A 19,763-nucleotide genomic window follows, 5' to 3' on the forward strand; every position below is an offset into this window, starting at 1 on the left:
TGACCCTCAGCAGCCTTCCCCCAGCCTTGCTGCAGCCACTGAGGTCCCATTGAGGAGGAGCTGCAGGGCGGGCAGGGGCCAGTCACGGATGCGAAACGCATCACCCTCGCAGGGGAAAAAGTAGAAGGTGTGGCCAAATGTTTTGTTTCACTTGTAAAGGCCGATTCTGGTGTATTTGTTTTTTTGGAAAGGCCAATACTGGTGTATTTGTGTTTCTGTAAAGGCCGATACTGGTGTATTTGTGTTTCTGTAAAGGCCGAGACTGGTCTATTTGTGTTTCTGTAAAGGCCGAGACTGGTCTATTTGTGTTTCTGTAAAGGCCGAGACTGGTCTATTTGTGTTTTTGCGGGGGGCTTCTCTCCATTAGTTTGTTATGTGGGAAGGGCACAGAGGTATCAAAGTAATAAATGTTCTTAAATCGCACTGTCCATGCTTTCTTTTGGAAGTCCTGGTTGCCCTGCTCGGCTGAGGGCTTGTGGAGCAGCTACATTCATCTTGTTCCATTGGCACAAGCCATTCCCTGAGAGGGGGCCTAGAACCGACGTGCAATAAGCCGCCGACGGGCGGCCCTTGCACTTTCTGCCTCCCTCCTGTGCTGGTCCTCCTCCTCCTCTGGTGGTCCTCCAATGTCTGGTGGCAGTGGCTGAGTCCTGCGGATAGCCAGGTTGTGCAGCATGCAGCACACGACAACGAAATGGGAGACTCGCTCAGGTGAGTACTGTAGGGCTCCTCCGGAACGATCCAGACAGCGGAACCGTTGCTTCAGGACGCCGATTGTTTGCTCAATGATGTTCCTGGTTGCCTGATGGCTGTCATTGTATCCCTCTTCAGCAGGGGTGCTGGGCGCACGGAGCGGGGTCATCAGCCAGGTGCACAAAGGATAGCCTTTGTCCCCGAGAAGCCATCCTCGTGGGTGAGGCTGGGCCTGGAACATGTCTGCCACAGAAGTCTGGCGCAGGATGAAGGCATCGTGGCTGCTGCCTGGAAAGCGGGCATTGACAGCTAGGATGAGCTGCCTGTGGTCACACACCAACTGCACGTTGAGCGAATGGTAGCCCTTCCGGTTGCGGTAATCCTCGGCATTCTCTAGAGGTGCCCGCAAAGCCACATGCGTGCAGTCAATGGCGCCCTGCACCATGGGGAAGCCCGCTAATGCTGCAAAGCCCATTGCACGCTGTTGCTGCTTGTCAACGGCCGTGGAGAAGGAGATGAACTGACGTCTCCTTCTGAAAAGGGCATTGGTCACCTGGCGGATGCAGCAATGTACCGCAAACTGGGAGATGTTGGAAATGTCCCCAGTAGCGGATTGGAAGGAGCCAGTGGCATAGAAGTTGAGAGACACCGTCACCTTCACTGCCACCGACAGAGACGTCCTGCTCCTCAGCTGCGGCTGCAGATCTCCGCGAAGCAGGTGGCAGATCTCAGTGACCACCGCCCTTCGGAATCGCAGCTTCCGAACACACTGCTCGTCAGACATGTTCAGATATGAGAACTGCTGGCGGTATACCCTGGGTGGGTAAGGCCTCCTTTGCCGACGCCTGTTGCCCCTTCTGCGTCTGGCCATGACTGGCACTCTCTCACGGCGTCTCTGAACCCTTTGAATGCAATGGAGAAGCCCAACGTTTTCACCCATTGCAGCCCCCATTATATGTTTCCAATCAATGCTATGGCTCTGAAGTTAAAGACAAGTGCAAAGCTGTGGCCTGAAGCCACAAGTACCTGTGCGAGTGTTGAGCCAAACCAGAAAGCTCCCTACCTTTGTCTCTCTCGAAAGATCCGTCTCTCTCAAAGAAGGAGTGTTGCAAAATGGCTGCCATTTCTACTGCAGGAGGAGTGCCCTTTAATTTGCGCCCCCCGCGCCCCGCTGCGACTGGGAACCGTTCCCCTCTACCAGTCGCTAGGGGCGCCAGGCGCACAATAGGCCGGCGCCACTGAATTTCCGGTTTGGGGCGCACAGAGGGCGTTGCACGATGAAATGACGTCAGGATCTGTGCGCGCAGATGAGCGCGCGCAAAGGCTTTGTGCTGCCGCTAAATCTTAACTGAAGTTGGCGAGACGCGCAGATCACGCTGCGCCCGGGCGCTAGCCGCTTAGCGCCCCACATCTCCTCCTCCTAAGGCGCTAGCGGCTGGCGCAAACAACTGAATTTCTAGGCCTATGACTCTAAGGGTGGTCTTGGAGCTTGGTAGAATTGGAGTGGGGTACTAGAGTTTGGAAGTACTAAGAGAGCAGGTCTTCAGCTTTCCCAGGGGTCTAATGGGGTGTAACATTGAAACAGGACATTCCTGGGAGTTTTATAACACTTACAGTGAGTGTCCTCAGGTTCAGCAACCCCAGATAGGGGAATCCTGGGCTTATTAGCATTGCGGGGTGGTCATGAAGTTTAATAGCTGTGGCTCAGTTGGTAGCACTCTTGCTTCTGCGTCAGAAGGTACGAGTTCAGGCCCCACTTCAGAGACTTAAGAACATGATCTAGGCTGGCACTTAAATGCAGTAATGAGGGAGTGCTGCACTGTCGGAGGTGCTGTCTTTCAGATGAGATATTAAACTCTAGACCCCGTGTGCCCTCTCAGTTGATGTAAAATATCCCATAGCCACTCTTCAAAGAAGAGCAGGGGAATTCTCCACGGTGTCCTGGCCAATACTTATCCCTCAACCAACATCACTAAAAAAAACAGATCATTTGGTCATTATCACATTGCTGTTAGTGGGACATTGCTGTGAGCAAATTAGTTGCCGCATTTCCCAACATTACAACAGTGGCAATACTTCAAAAGTACTTCATTGGTTGTAAAGTACTTTAGGATATCCTGAGGTCATGAAAGGCGCTATATAAATGCAAGTTCATTCTTTCTTAGTTTGCTTTAACCACACTGTAAAGAGAAAGCCTGACACTTGGTATAACTAGTGGGCGTGCAATGTTGGGTTTCCCTCATGGGGGATCCCTGGTGTCTGTCAAGCTCTGGAAATAGAGTGCTAGGGTCTGGCAGCAATGGGTGAGGGAACGGCCTGGGTGTGAAAATACTGGATTTGGTGGGGGGGAGGGGCATGGTTCAGGGTCTGGGAACAGTTGTGAAACATATTTGCTCAAAGAAGTTGTTTTCCCTTAAGCACTGAGCTGGATGAATTAATTGCTTGCACGGCTACATAATCAAATATTTCTAATTAAACAACATTTTGGAATTCCCCCACCCAGACCTTCTCTTTGTAATTTGCATGTCTCTGAGACGTAGCCTTTCTCTGAACTTTACCTATAAACCCAAATTCAACTGGTAATTCAAATCCTTTGTGAAAACAAAGAGAGTAAGAAATCCAGTTATACCAGGAGGAATCGCTTTTGCATTGAGGAAAAGGAGTGTTTTTTCTGCAATCGTTCTGTTCACATTCTCAGTACCTTTAAATAATAATTTTTGAATTGTGTATGCAAACAAAGCACTGATGTTAATTATACCTTGCGTGTATGTGTCTGGCATTCTCATGAGACTGCCTCCCCAACTTGAGTAAAATATAAACACACTAATAGCATTCATGTAAATGTTTTTATCTCAAAACCTTTGAAATACTTTATCCAGATTACTTTGAAATCACTTCCAAAAACATACAAATGAATACTACTACAAGCTGAGAAAATGAATGCTTACATTGGATTAAGAGATTCATAGTGATGTTTCATGGGATATTCTCCCTGCCAACTGTCAGTCAGCTATATTTGGTTTAACTCTCTTCAGACGACAGAGTGATAGCTGTGGGAGGAATTATCAATTGCAATCCTGGGATTTGGACAGAAACTAAGACCACGGTATGAAAACATTAATGAAGATACTAAAAGACATAAAGGTCAATTTTATAGGTAAATGTAATCATGTTACATGTAATTTTCTTTACTCTTATTATGTTACAAACCTTATTTTGAGCCAGTTTTCTTGGCAGGCTCAGGGGGAAAATTACCATTTTATGTTTCCATAAAGTAATTTGGTCAATTTGATTTGTTCACCTCTTCCTTTCATTTATTGGTAAACTCTCCTGATTGATCATTCAGGGCTGATTATTTTTATAAATCTTCAGTTTTCACGGGAAGTTCAGCTATCTGCCTTTCTTATATTAAATTGGCATGGTGTCTACCTGTTCAATTGTAATTTGACTTTGATATGTGCATACACAATTTGAGCCAGTCAGTGCAGGTATTACAATTAATTTTGCCTATCACACGTGTGATGGCTAAGGTGTGACACAGGAAATGTGACACCCGGCGTGTGACAGGCAGGAAGTGCATGCATAGGTAAAGTTTGCATATTATAAATACAGGCAGATCTCCCATGACATTGCTTATGATGAGTAAGTGATTATGATGAGCAGGTGATTATGCTGTTACAATGGATGGAGGTGCTCATCTCCAGTGAAAGAACTTGGAAAGCAGTTTGGCAAAGATCGCCCCAAAAGCAATGAAGTATTAGTTGTTTTCATTCGTGAAAAATAGTGTTTTCCTCACCCACTGTAGGTAGATAAGTAAATACCATCGTTATAGAAATAAATATCTGCATGTAACATAGGACAGCAGCTCTTTACTATCCATCTATTTAGGGCATGGCTTTTTTATGGAAAAGGATAAGAAATATATAAAAAGTTTAGCTTAATTACATCTTTCCTTCTCTATCCCACATTACAACAAAGAATATAATTTTTAAAAAAAGTACTTCATTGGCTGTAAAGTGCTTTGGGATGTTCGGAGGTCATGAAAGGTGCTATGTAAATGCAGGTCGTTCTTTCTATACTAAATACCTGCAATGGTACTGAAGCAGAACCGTGTTGATAATACATTTTAAATTCAGGATGTTTATTCAGAACCTCTCTCCAAATTTGAATAATGATACAGTCCTTTCAGAAGTTGCTGCCTTTTCTCTTTGAATTCTCAGTATAAACATATGAAAGAATGGCGATGACCATTTAGAATACATTACAAAATATAAAGATTCTACTTTGGAATTTTCTATTGTTAAAAATGTAATTCTTTATCCGGTTTGTAACCATTCCCATGAATAGAATAAACTGGATTATGTTTCCCTGTGCGGGAGGAGGGAGGGAGTTGTTATTCTTAGCAATTTTTCATTGGAGGGAATGGGACTTATAAACAGCAAGTCCGAGCAACCCCTGTGAGTGGCAAGTTTTACTATCAATCATAATACTTTGTAGAAATTGTATGCAGAGCTATGTGCATGCTAGTATTGCAGCTGGTGAACTTGAGTCTCTTCAGCTGACAGTGATCATCTGGGAACCTACATGAACTCCAGACTCAGGCTTCTTACTCTGGCAGAAAATTTTGATTTGGACAATTCAAACACAGGAAACACTATTGTATAGGTAACTTTAATGGAGAAAATAAGATGAAGGCCAAAAGAACTTTCAAAAAGATGTGGAACTATTCGAATGAGTCTGCTTATCCTTTCTTTTATTGGTAGATTTTGCTGACTGCTTATGCTTCATTCATTCTTTTTAAATGTCCATAGTGATTCCTCATTGGTATTTTTTCTACCTAATGTCCTTGTACATTCCCTACATCTTCAATTCCAATTTGCTACTGTTTTACGAATACAAAACATTAAAGCTAATCAGATGCAAGCGTGACACAGAAATTTGCATATGCACAGGTGCGATGATGCAATATAATGGACAAAATGTGTACTCGGTAAAACATTTTTATATATAAATATGACCAATCTAACTCAATGAAATCTGCTAGAGGGGTGAATAATCCTCCTGAAAATAATTTAAAATTCAGAATTTTTAAGTAAAGTAAAAAATAGTTGGGAGGGACAAGCTTTCTTTTGGTGCTAGTTAGAAACACTATAAACACAGATGTGTAATTTTTTATGTTCATTAACCCTAGTGCACTAATTATGTCACTGCAAGTTGATGGTGTTGTGAATGTGTATTGAAGGTATATCTTCCTCATTTAAATGGTTTATTATTATGCACAATTATCTTGAATACAAAATACTATTAATAACAGGAATCTTACTAGATCAAGATGGTAATATTACGTGAATAACTCTCAAGGAATTATTAACATTGCATTACTAGCAAGGGTGAAGGTGGATTCAGATTAGCACAGAATGTCTGTAAATGGGTAGATAGGTGTAGGTTCATTCTGACATTTTCATTGTTCTGCATCAAAGCAACAGAAACAATGGGAAATAGTTTCAAAATTATTACTTCAAATAAGCAAAATGCAGAGCCTCATAATCCAATGGCAACCATGATTTCAAAGTACTGTGTCAATCATACACTTGGGTCCATTTTAATACTTGCTTGCTCTTCATATAGAAACAATCTCAAGTGTGATAAACCCATGACTGGGGCAAATCATGGTGTAACATTGTGACATATCCAGTGAATTTCTACACTTGCTGCAGGTAGCATGACTTGCTGCCTAAAAAGTGCAATTCTGTAGAGTCCTGGAACTCATGTAATTTCTAATATTCTCACCAATGACAGATCACCGCAAGAGATCACTTAGCTTACCCTTGATAAGCAAAGATCCCATCAACTGTTACTGCTTAAATATGTTCTGGATAGGAAGTGAGTGTTCTTTTGAGCAGTTGCTGTTTGTGTTTGTTTAGAATTCACTTGCAGGGAAGGTGGGATTGTTCCTTCCATGGGGAATTTTCAGCCAGACTACATCCCTGGAACAGTTGCTTCAAAAACGATGTTGCCGTAACACCATTTTGCTGCTAATTTGCATGACAGCAGATGTAAACGCACTTTTGAGGTGTTAATTTTTAATTATGCTACGCTGTGCCAAACCATTTTGATCTGATCAATCAATTTTTAAAATCACGTTTCTAGATACACCAATCAAAGATAATATGGTATAACAGAATTGCTAGATTTTCACTTATCAAATATTATTTGTCTTTGCTCATAAATTTCCTCACTAAATTAAATAAGCGATTTCAATTTCTTCTCTCTTTGATACGTAGTTATCTCACTTGAACACCCCTTGTGCTAAGCCTCAAGAGACTGTGTCCACAATCTCCTGGAACTCTCCAGTGGTTAGTTCTGTTGCTGGACAGGCTGAGCATTGGCAGTCATCAGCATCTAATTAGCAATTGAGTCCACATAGCAGTGAGTTCTGTTGGAACAAGTGAAGAGGCGGCAATTTGTGAGCTGCGTGTAAGCAGAATTGCAGTCAGGCTTTAAGCATCAGTGAGAAATGATCATTCGGGGAAGGGGTTCTATTGGCAAAAACAGGAAACCATTAAAAATACCAGGCCACAGTGATCTAGCAAGAGAATTAATAGCAACTAGCAAATATAATATAAGAGTAGCTGAGCAACTGGAATTGTTTTCTGAGGCGGTGGGGGCGATTTTAACTCTACTTGCTCAGCGGAAACCTGGTGTGTAGGCTGTTAAAATCGCCCTAGTTCTTAACTGTCCAAAGCCGCCATGATCGCAACTAATGTTCCCTCTAATTTTTTTTCCCCGTGCGCAGTCCTTTAAATTTTTACAGCAGCAACAGCTGGAGAGCGGCCTGCGCTGGACCTCCCGATCGGTGCGCTGCCACGCACCTTAAGGAAACGTTGATTGTAACATCTGCAATTTTAACCTGCTCTCCTGTGCAGGCAGCAAGGACATGCACCCAGAGCCAATAGGGTCCTTCTTCATATATGCATGTTGGGGCCCGATGACATTATTGAGACCCGACTGTAATTTTAACTCGGGCCTGAGCGGGAAATCCACCTGGAGTTAAAATTGGGGCTGGTAACTCATTAGCCCCAATTTTGACCTAACCCACTCAGTGAGTACGGGACAGGTTTGGGTCAGATGCCCAATTTACACCCTGCCCAATTTAATGCTCCACTGAAGCCAATACAGTGTGTAGGTGTAAATCGGGCATCCGACCCGAACGTGCCCCATTCTTGCCGGGCTGGTTAGGTTAAAATTGGGGCTATTGTTTCAATTGTCAATAATTTTGCAGTCAGGTGTTTCTATGGATAACCTGGATACTTTATTATGAATATAGTTCCAGCTGCAATCGATGCACATAGGAAAGCTGTAAGAGTTGGTCATGCATTGTCCCAAATAAAATAATGGAAGAACTATTCTGTTTTGGGGATAGAAAATACAAAAATGTGCTGTCAGCCATTTTATGCCAGTCACAAATGACTTGTGATGTTATGATGCAATGATGTTTCATTAACAGTTAAATTTTACATTGTGTGTTTAACAGAACAGTGGCACAGAGGTTTAACAGAACAGTGGCACAGAGGCAAGCAGCCTAAAGTTCAATCCTCCTGAAGGGCAAGCTACTTGGAGACTCGACAGGCACCGGCAGCTCACCCGGAATATTTAGCTGAGGACTGAGGCCCAACTTGGGGCCTCTCGGTTTTTGGCTCAGATGAAATTCTACCCCTATGAGTGCTACATAATCATGGGGCACTATGGGGAGACAGGCGTAGGATTGGCCATTGTACCTTTCCGATATCAGGCCTTCACTGACCGCTGGTCAATTTGGTCTCACCCTAGGACCTCCATTAGTTGTTAAATAGTGTCTTCTCTGCCAGGTACTTCACAGAACTGACAGAAAGAGGTAGCGTTTAACCTAACTTAACCTACGTAAAACTGGCGGGTACAGATCAGTCACCCAGCAGATCAGGTGGGGTGTAAAACAGGCATCTAATTCAATCCTGTCCATTTCTCACCCGGGGGTGGTAAGTTGGAATTACCCCCATGGGGTCAATTAGAATTGAAATTTCCTGTTGCACTATGGTAGGTCAAGTGTTGAACTTTGAGCAATGACTTCTGTCGAGAGAATTAGAGCAGGCCGTAAGATAATACAAATACAGCCAGAACAGCTGGAAATTAATAAAATAATCTTAAAACAACAGAAACGTATATAGAAGTTGGGAATCAGAATTAATTCACCCTAAAAGAGGATTATAAAGTAATCCTTTGAGAGTGCAGTCAAAATTTCAGATTTTCAGTATTTGCAGTTTTTTTCTTATCACACCAAACAATTCCACTTGCTGTTCCTCTGATCTCTCTTCTTGTTCTTTGTGAAACAAACCTGTTCACATGACTAATAGTTACTCATATGTTTAGTTTAAAAGTGAACAGCATTTTGGTTCCCCACAGTTCAGTAAGTAACGCATTCAATATGGCTGCCACATTTAGGATATTCATTCCCCTTATTCTGGTGTTAATACTTTGAATTAGTGAGGTCACATTCAGCATTTACATCCTGTTTTAACGAATACCCATGTCAACTGCCCAGCTAATGACTGAAAGCAAAGATATATAAATGGTAGACATAGTACAAATCCAGAACCATTTTCTTGTAACCACCTAGAAAGCTTTCACACATTTCTTATTACAATTTACTTGTACATTCCGTTCACTTTGCAAAGTCTTGAACCTCATGAATTATTCCTCTAAATGAGTTCCCATTGCTGGATTGATTATTGTATTGTGTTCCAAAAAAAATAACAAAGCAGTAACAGATGCCAGAGCAACACCATTGTAATGCAAGTTTGTGCACCTTAGACAGACCTGGAAAAGCCCAACAAAATGACGTGTTGCACCTTACTAAAGCCTAAAAATGAACCCGTGTGCATTAGTGAAAATAACGTATCTGCAATCCTCTGTAAGCAGCACCTAAATAACCAACCACATGTCCATACAGTGCCATGGTTTAATGGCAGGTGATTAACTGATGGTTAATAAAAAAAAATGTAGTTAATTTTATAATGCTGCTGACCAATCAGCACAATCTTGAAACTTAGTGCTTAACAAAAGTACTTCTGATTATCATGGTTGGAAATGACCTTGGAACACAAGCTTATATCTGCTTTAGATAAAGCAAACCTTCCTTTCATTGTGCATTCAGTTCAATCCTTCTTCCCTTTTAGTTACCCCAACTCTTGAAGAGGAAGTACGAATTTAAAAAAGAAAAAAGATATTGCAAATTATCGGTCAAACCCCGGTCCATTTCGCCCAGCATTCCTCTTGCTTGTTTCATTGGGCAAGTTCAGTGCCACAGTTTGAAGCACAGCCATTAGAAACTGTTCCAGCTTTCTGAAGTTTTTGTCAGTGCTGTGAGCTGTAACTGGGGATGGTTTCTGCACGTGGAATCCTCACTGGATATGAGTCATCTGATTAAATAAAAAGAACAAAGGGAGGGGGGGTGGAAAAAAGACTTTTGAATATTAAATATAGACAAGAACAAAAAAGTAATCGAATGAATCCTAATTTGAATTAAACAGGATAATTAATGACCACCTCTTTATATCAAATTCCCTTTACAATTTCACAATGTGAGTCTTTCCTTAGATAGAATCTTTTTTTTACATCAATCCATTTTGTATCACAATTCATTTGTTATCCTACAAAGACATCATCCAATCTTTGGACAGATATATATATGAAGGAAAATTGTGGTGACTGTTGGCAAAATAACTTTGAATACACTGTCAACCTTTACATTCTAATCATGTTCCTACCAAAGCAGAACCCAACACTTTCATTGTTCATTCAATCAATTTCAGTGAGCGAAGACAACCAAGTTTTAAAGTGCTGTCAAAACTTTAGACATTATCATACCTCCAGGTGAAACATTTCAGAAGAGCACTTTAAAAGACATGTAAAAAATACTTGTTGGATAAGAAGAACAGAAAGCATTAGGTACTCAGGAGTGATGACCAGGCCGTAATCGCATCTGAAGGTATTTTTCAAAGGACTTTTTCAACCACAGAGAAGAAGCAGATTGTATCTGGGAATTGCTCAAACATTGAGACTGTAATGAATGAAGATACTGTATTTTTTCTCTCTGAGACCTTGTTGGCTGGTCACCCTGTGCTTTAGACCTTGGCACTGGCTAGCATAAACACTTCCCCTCCCCCCTCCCCCACCTATCTTCTCTCTTTCCCTCCACCTCTCCTTAAAGGTACAGCTGGTGAAATTGGTCCTCAGCGAAAGCAAAGAGAGAGCAATAGCGAATCGGCAGCATGTTCATATCACGCTGCTGATTTGCTATAGAAACATAGAAGATAGGAGCAGGAGTAGGCCATTTGGCCCCTCGAGCCTGTTCTGCCATTTAATGAGATCATGGCTGATCATCCAAATTCAGTACCCTGTCCCTGCTTTCTCCCCATATCCCTCGATCCCTTTAGCATTAAGAAATATATTTAACTCCTTTTTGAATATATTTAATAAGTTGGCCTCAACTGCCTTCTGTGGTAGAGAATTCCACAGGTTCACCTCTCTCTGGGTGAAGAAATTCCTCCTCATCTCAGTCCTAAATGGCCTACCCCTTATCCTTAGACTGTGACCCCTGGTTCTGGACTCCTCCGCCATCAGGAACATCCTTCCTGCATCTAGTCTGTCTAGTCCTGTTAGAATTTTATAAGTTTCAATGAGATCCCCTCCCATTCTTCTAAACTCCAGCGAATATAAGCCTAATCGACTCAATCTCTCTTCATACATCATTCCTGCCATCCCAGGTATCAGTCTGGTGAATCTTCACTGCACTCCCTCCATAGCAAGAACATCCTTCCTCAGATAAGGTGACCAAGACCCTGTACAACTGCAGCAAGACATCCTTGCTCCTGCCCTCGAATCCTCTCGCTATGAAGGCCAACATACCATTTGCCTTCTTAACGCTTGCTGCACCTGCATGCTTACCTTCAGCAACTGGTGCACAAGGACACCCAGGTCTCGATGCACTTCCCCTTTTCCCAATCTATTGCCATTCAGATAATAATCTGTCTTCCTGTTTTTGCAACCAAAGTGGATAACCTCGCATTTATCCACATTATACTGCATCTGCCATGCATCTGCCAAATCACCCAACCTGTCCAAATCATACTGGAGTTTCTCTGCATCCTCCTCACAGCACACATGCCCACCCAGCTTTGTGTCGTCTGCAAACTTGGAGATATTACATCTAGTTCCCTCGTCTAGATCATCATTAATATATTTCGTCCGTTTCTCGCTTTTGCTAAAGACCAATTTCACTCCCACTGATGGGTCTGGCCCCACAGGCAGTGGAAGCTCTCCAGCACATGACTGAAGTGACCATTGTTCATATGCTGCACACTATTCAAGTAAAGGAGGAGATTTCAGCCATCTGATGCACATACTTACACACTTTCAACAGGCTGGTGATCAGAAGTTGGCGTATTGATTAATTTTCCTTGCCCTACCAAAGGAATGTTTAGCCAAACTGAAGCACCCATACTGTTGACCCAGTTGAGAGCAACTGATTCAGCACAGATTAGGAATCAAAACTGGGACCTCCCTGCTCTGTATGGCTTAGTTACTCACTGGTTAAAGTCTCTTAACCACTGAGGGAAGCTGAAAGACTGAAGATTTATCATAAAAGTGCAACAGTTGAAAGAATAGGAGATAAGATGGCGGCACAGCGCATTGAAGTATGAATGCATTTTACTCTCTAATGTTAAGGCCCTGGTCAAGACAAGTGTTCCACAGTGAATTGTTAATTTCTGATGTAGACACTGGGCAGAGGACATGTGCACGCCCACCAATAGGAGACAAAATTCAAGGGAGATTTGTCTCTGTGCTGGTTTTATTCATGTCATGGAAGCCGGTGGTAGTAGTGAAGACCTGGAGCAGGTTGTTCACCTTCCCTCTCGGCCTCAGTTGGCAAATGGCTCCACAACACCTGGAAAAAGGGGAAGAAATAGAAAGGTAAAGAAAAAAAATCATAAGAAGTCTTTAAGATGGACATCAGTTGTTAACTGCAACTTGGAGTGCCGATGGCACTATTTTATCCATCCCAAAGCCAATAAAATCTTATAACTTCTTCAACCAAGATACAAACTTTGAAGAAGTGACAGTATTTGTATTTATAATGATTTAAAACAAGGCAGCTGGATACGTTGCTGAAGGAAATTCAGTAAGAAACTTGGGTCAATGTTATTGCTCTTGAAGAAGAACCTCGATAAGTGACTGACTGATCAAAGATGCTGGAAAAGCAATATATTAGTAGGCAGTTGTGACACTGTTATAATTAACACTGTGGGGCATCGCAGAGAAGGCAGCTCATAAGTCATATGCTGACGCATGTATTACTGCACTTCAGGCATAGTGCTTACGAGATGTACTGACTCCAATAAAGTTACAACAATAGACAACTAATGAAGGAGGGGCGAGGATTCAGGAAAGATATAAATATAAAAGCAGCAAGGAAAATGTCAAGGCTCTAGAGCAGAGCAGAGTTTCGGGTAAAAATAAGCAGAGTGGGTCAGGAGGGGACAGAGAAAGTAACAAAGGTACGATAGCAAAATACTGCAGATGCTGGAAATCCGAAATAATAACAGAAAATGCTGGAAAAACTCAGCAGGTCAGGCAACATCCGTGGAGAGTGAAATAGAGTCAACGTTTCGGGTTGAAACCCTTCTGCAGAACTGAGAGAAAAGGCAGGAAATGAAACAAAAGGCAGTTTTGGGGCTGGGAAATGGGGGAGGGGATGAAAGAAGAGACATTAAGAGATATTCAAGGTGAGACGAGATAGTAATAGGACAGGTAAAGAAACAGACAATGGCTCTAGATGAAGTGTGAAATGCGCCGGCAGAGTGACAGACAGCTGCCATGTGGGAGAGAGAGGAAAAAAGGAAAAGTCACAAACCAAAAGTGTGGATAAAAAATATAAAAATATAATCGGGGCCGAGGTTATGATCTGAAGTTGTTGAACTCGATATTGAGTCCGGAAGGCTGTAAAGTGCCTAATCGGAAGATGAGGTGTTGTTCCTCGAGTTTACGGTGAGCTTCTGTGGAACAATGCAAGAGGCCGCAGACGGTGAGGTCCGAGTGGGAATGGAGTGGTGAATTAAAATGACAGGCGACCGGAAGCTCAGGGTCACCCTTCCGGACTGAATGGAGGTGTTCCGCAAAGCGGTCACCCAATCTGTGTTTGGTCTCCCCAATGTAGAGGAGACCACATCGTGAGCAGCGAATACAGTATACTAGATTGCAAGAAGTACAAGTAAATCACTGTTTCACCTGGAAGGGGTGTTTGGGGCCCTGGACAGTGGGAAGGGGGGAGGTATATGGGCAGGTGTTGCATAAGAACATAAGAACATAAGAAATAGGAGCAGGAGTAGGCCAATCGGCCCCTCGAGCCTGCTCCGCCATTCAACAAGATCATGGCTGATCTGATCCTAACCGCCAATCTACTATCACAGAACCATCTGCTGAATCTAACATAATTAGACACATGAAATAGGAGCAGGATCAGGCTACACGGCCCCTGGGCCCGCTCTGCTACCCACAGGGCCATGTCCGATCCGAACTTAGGCTCATGTCCAAATTCCTGCCCGCTCCCCGTAACCCTTAATTCCCTTTACTTCTAGGAAACTGTCTATTTCTGTTTTAAATTTATGTAATGATGTAGCTTCTACAGCTTTTTGGGGCAGCATATTCCATGGACCTACCACCCTCTGAGTGAAGTAGTTCCTCCTCATCTCAGTTTTGAAAGAGCAGCCCCTTATTCTAAGACTATGCCCCCTAGTTCTAGTTTCACCCATCATCGGGAACATCCTCCCCGCATCCACCCGATCCAATCCCTTCACAATCTTATATGTTTCAATAAGATCGCCTCTCATTCTTCTGAACTCCAATTAGTGGAGTCCCAATCTACTCAACCTCTCCTCATATGTCCATCCCCTCATCCCCGGGATTAACCGAGTGAACCTTCTTTGTACTGACTCGAGAGCAAGTATGTCTTTTCTTAATTATGGACACCAAAACTGTATGCAGTATTCCAGGTGCGGTCTCACCAATACCTTGTACAACTGAAGCAATACATCCCTATTTTTATATTCTATCCCCCTAGCAATGAAAGCCAACATTCCATTGGCCTACTTAATCACTTGCTGCACCTGCATACTAACCTTTTGAGTTTCGTGCACCAGGACCCCCAGATCCCTTTGTGCTTCAGTACTTTCCAGTTTCTTGCCATTAAGATAATAGCTTGCTCTGCGATTTTTCCTGCCAAAGTGCATAACCTCACACTTTCCAGTATTGTATTCCATCTGCCAAATCTCTGCCCACTTACTTAGCCTGTCTATGTCCCCTTGCAGGTTTTTTATGTCCTCCTCACTCACTACTTTCCCTCCCATCTTAGTATCATCTGCAAACTTTGATATGTTACACTCGGTCCCCTCCTCCAAATCATTAATATAGATTGTAAAGAGTTGGGGACCCAGCACTGACCCCTGCGGAACACCACTAGTTACTGATTCCCATTCTGAGAATGAACCATTTATCCCAACTCTCTGCCTTCTGTTAGATAGCCAATCCTCTATCCATGCCAGAATATTACCCCCAATCCCGTGATTTTTTATCTTAAGGAATAATCTTTTGTGTGGCACCTTGTCAAATGCCTTTTGGAAGTCTAAATACACTACATCCACTGGTTCCCCTTTATCCACCCTATATGTTACTTCCTCGCTTGTACGGGAAGGTGCCAGGCGAAAGGGAAGGGGTGCTGGGAGTGATAGAGGAGTGGACTAGGGTGTCTCGGAGGGAGCAGTCCCTACGGAATGCTGGGAGGGGAGGGGAAGATGTGTTTGGTGATGGGATCAAAGGTAACAAAAGTAATGGGGCATCAGTGACTAAGGTGTCATCAGGGAAAAACAGAAATAAGTTAAAGCTAAAGGCACTATATCTGAATGCGTGAAGCATTCACAACAAAATAGATGAATTAACAGTGCAGATAGAAATTAATAGGTTTGATCTAATAGCCATTACAGAGATGTGGTTGCAAAGTGACCAAGGTTGGGAACTAAATATTCCAGGTTACTTAGCTTTTAGAAGAGAGAGGCAAAATGGAAAAAGAGGAGGGGTAGCCCTGATAATAAAGGATGGGATAAAGACAGTAGAGAGAAAGGATCTTGACTCAGAAAATCAAGAAGTAGAATCAGTTTGGGTGGAGCTAAGAATCAGCAAAGGGCAGGAAACATTGGCCCCCAAACAATAGTTGTAATGTAGGGCAGAGTTTTAATCAGGAAATTAGAGGTGCATGTGACAAGGGTAATAGAGTAATCATGGGGATCTGTAATCTACATATAGACTGGGCAAACCAAATTTGCAGCAATATTGTGGAGGACAAGTTCATGGAATGTATACAAAATAGTTTTCTGGATCAGTATGTGAGAAACCAACTAGGGAATACATTATTTTAGATCTAGTATTGTGCAATGAGAATGAGTTAATTCATAAACTTGTAGTAAAGGGACCTTTAGGGAAGAGTGACCATAATATGATAGAATTTTATATCGAGTTTGAAAGTGATTTAGTTAAATCTGAAACTAGGGTCTTAAATCTAAACAAAGCACAATACGTAGGTATGAGGGGCAAGTTGGCTAAGGTAGATTGGGAAACTACATTAAAAGGTATGATGGTAAACAAGCAATGGCTAGCATTTAAATAATTAATACATCATTTACAACAAATATACATTCCTTTAAGGCACAAAAACCCCATAGGAAAAGTGGTCCTACCATGGCTAACAAGAGGTTAAAGATAGTATTAGATCAAAGGAAGAGGCTTATAATGTTGCCAAAAAGAGTACTAAGCCTGATGATTGGGAGGATTTTAGAATTCAGCAAAGGAGGACCAAGAAATTGATAAGGAAAGAGAAAAAAAGAGAATAAATTAGCAAGAGACATAAAAAGAGATTGTAAACGTTTCTATAGGTATGTAAATAAGAAGAGATTAGTAAAAGTAAACGTGGGCCCATTAGAGGCAGAGACAGGAGAATTATAATGGACAATAAGGAAATGGCAGAGACATTAAACAAATACTTTGGGCTGGATTTTCCAAGCCCCATGGAGGCGGGTTTGGAGGCGGGAGTGGTGGGAAAATTGCAGAATCGGGGGGCACGAACCCATCCCACCCCCAACCCGCCTCCGTTCCAATGTCCCAGGAGGCGGGTACCCGACCTGTGCTGGGAGCCACCTCCCCGAGGTGGGAAGGGGATTAGTGCCAATTAACTGCCTGTTAACAGGTAGTTAACAGGCAGTTTTTTGCCTAATCCCTATTTTTAGCCCTGAAGTGTGGGCTTCCCGATGGCTCCGAACCACGCCAAGTTAGCGAGGTGGACAGTCGGTCTGAAGGGGTTGGAGGGGTCGAGATGTGCATTGTGTAGGTGAGTGATGGGAGCATATGTGCAGAGGTAAGTGTGTGAGGTAAGTGTAAAGTGTTTTAATAAGTTTTACTTACCTTTACTTTCTCCTGCAGGCTTCCTCCCTTCAGTTCTCAGGAGTCCCTCACTTCATCGGCACAGAAAGCAGAATGACCGCTGAAATGTCAAAAATCTGCAGCATTCTGCTTTCTGGTCTGGAGAGACCTCTAACTGAGTCTGAGTAGAAAGACTCAAGTTAGAAGACAGATTGTCAGTGTTTGACAGCTTCGCAGAGCTGTCAAACGCTAATTTTTCATCTGTCAAAAGCTCTTGACAGATGAAATGTCAATCACTGACATCACCAGTAACCAGGTGTCCCTTAATTGGCCTGCTGAGTGGGCTTAACAAGGTCAATCAAGGGAAAATCGCAAGGGTTGGCCACAAGTCGATGGAGGTGGGACTACAACCCAAAAAGTGGGAGTCCCGCCTCCATCATGTCCCCATTGACAAAATCCAGCCCTTTGTATCTGTCTTCATGGTAGAAGACACAAAAAATATTCTGGAAATAATGTGGAACCAAGGGTCTAGAGAATGAGGAACTTAAAGGAATCAGTATATGTAAAGACATAGTACTGGAGAAATTAATGGGACTAAGTGGCGACAAATCCCCTGGACCTGATGACCTGCCTTCTAGGGTTTTAAAAGAGGTAGCTGCAGAGATAGTGGCTGCACTGGTATTAATCTTCTAGAATTCCCTAGATTCTAAAACAGTCCCCAAGGATTGGAAGGTAGCAAACATAACCCCACTATTTAAGAAAGGAGAAAGAGAAAAAGCGAGGAACTATAGGCCAGTTAGCCTGACATCAGTTGCAGGCAAAATGCTACAATCTATTATTATGGATGTGGTAACAGGGCACTTAGAAAATTGTAATATGATTAGGCAGAGTCACCATGGTTTTATGAAAGGGAAATTGTGTTTGACAAATCTGTTAGAGCTTTTTGAAGATGTAACTAATAGGATGGATAAGGGGAACCAGTTGATGTGGTGTATTTGGATTTTCAAAAAGCATTCAATAAGGTGCCACACAAGAGGCTATTACACAAAATTAGGGCTCATTGGGGGTAATATATTAACATGGATTGAGGATTGGTTAATGGACAGAAAACAGAGTAGGAATAAATGGGACATTTTCAGGTTGGCAGGCTGTAACTAGCGGAGTACTGCAAGAATCAGTGCTTGGGCCTCAGCTATTTACAATCTATATTAATGACTTAGATGAAGGGACTGAGTGTAATGTATCCAAGTTTGCTGCTGATACAAAGTTAGGTGGGAAAGTAAGCTGTGAGGAGGATGCAAAGAGACTGCAGAGAAATATAGATAGGTTGACTGAGTGGGCAAGAACATGGCAAATGGAATACAATGTGGGGAAGTGTGAAATTATCTACTTTGGTAGGAAAAACAAAAAAGCCAAATATTTTTTGAATGGAGAGACTGGGAAATGTTTGCATTCAGAGGGACCTGGCTGTCCTTGTACATGAATCACTGAAAGTTAACATGCAGATACAGCAAGCGATTAGTTAAGCAAATGGTATGTTAGCTTTTGTTACAAAGGGATTAGAGTGTAAGAGTGAAGAAGTCTTACTACAATTATACAGGGCATTGGTGAGGCCACATCTGGAGTACTGTGTACAGTTCTGATCTCCTTATCTAAGGAAAGACATACTTGCCTCAGAGGGAGTGCAGTGAAGGTTCACTAGACTGGTTCCTGGGATGAGGAGATGGCCCTATGAGGAGAGATTGAGTAGACTAGGCCTATATTCCCTATTGTTTAGAAGAATGAGAGGTGATCTCATTGAAACATAAAATTCTTAAGGGGGTGACAGGGTTAATGTTAAGAAAATGTTTCCCGTCTGGGGAATCTAGAACCCAGGGTCACAGTCTCAGGATAAGGGGTCGGCCATTTAGGACTGAGATGAGGAGAAATTTCTTCACTCAAAGGGTTGTGAATCTTTGGAATTCTCTACCCCAGAGAGCTGTGGATGATCAGTGGTTGAGTATATTCAAGACAGAGGTCGATAAATGTTTGGGAACTAAGGGAATTAAGGGATATAGGGATAGTGGGGGAAGGTGGAGTTGAAGTAGAAGATCAGCCATGATCTTGCTGAATGGCAGAGCAGGCTCGAAGGGCCAAATGGACAACTCCAGCTCTTATTTCTTATGTTCTTATGACAATATTTATGCAAAGTCTCAGAATATTGCTCGTGCACCATTTACAGAACTGTCATGCTGAAGAATACATGGAATATTTCAGCTTGTTCTTTACTCACTGAATAGGCTTCTAGATTATATTTGTTTTGTAAAATATACTCATCCTTACCAATTACAAAAGAATGTCAAAATTTTCAGAAAAACACAGTGTAGTATTGTGACATAGTTTAGTGTGTCTCTCTGTTCGGTTCAGTAGAACAGCGGCCAGGTTTAATTTATTTTGTTTGCTGACTTTGTAGCAAACTAATGCCTCAAGGTACCTCTGAAACAATGCTTCAATATGTTGTACTTTGGCCTGAGGTGGCATTGTGAATTGTTTTTCTTCCTGGTTAAGGAACATACTATTAAGTACAA

General features: G+C 42.5%; 1 protein-coding gene across 1 annotated transcript in view; it reads right to left on the reverse strand.

Moving 5' to 3' along the window:
• Positions 1–1,331: 1,331 nt before the first annotated feature.
• Positions 1,332–19,763, reverse strand: part of LOC147108605 (docking protein 5-like) — a 171,135-nt gene continuing 152,703 nt past the window's right edge. The window contains exon 7 of the mRNA XM_086005285.1: positions 1,332–10,148. Coding sequence (XP_085861411.1) covers positions 10,084–10,148 — 65 coding nt within the window. The 3' untranslated portion in view covers positions 1,332–10,083. The remainder of the gene's footprint in view (positions 10,149–19,763) is intronic.

This window comes from Somniosus microcephalus, chromosome 13 (genome assembly GCF_052327205.1).
Source record: "Somniosus microcephalus isolate GS21.2 chromosome 13, FLI_Smic_1.0, whole genome shotgun sequence".
Lineage (NCBI taxonomy): Eukaryota > Metazoa > Chordata > Chondrichthyes > Squaliformes > Somniosidae > Somniosus > Somniosus microcephalus.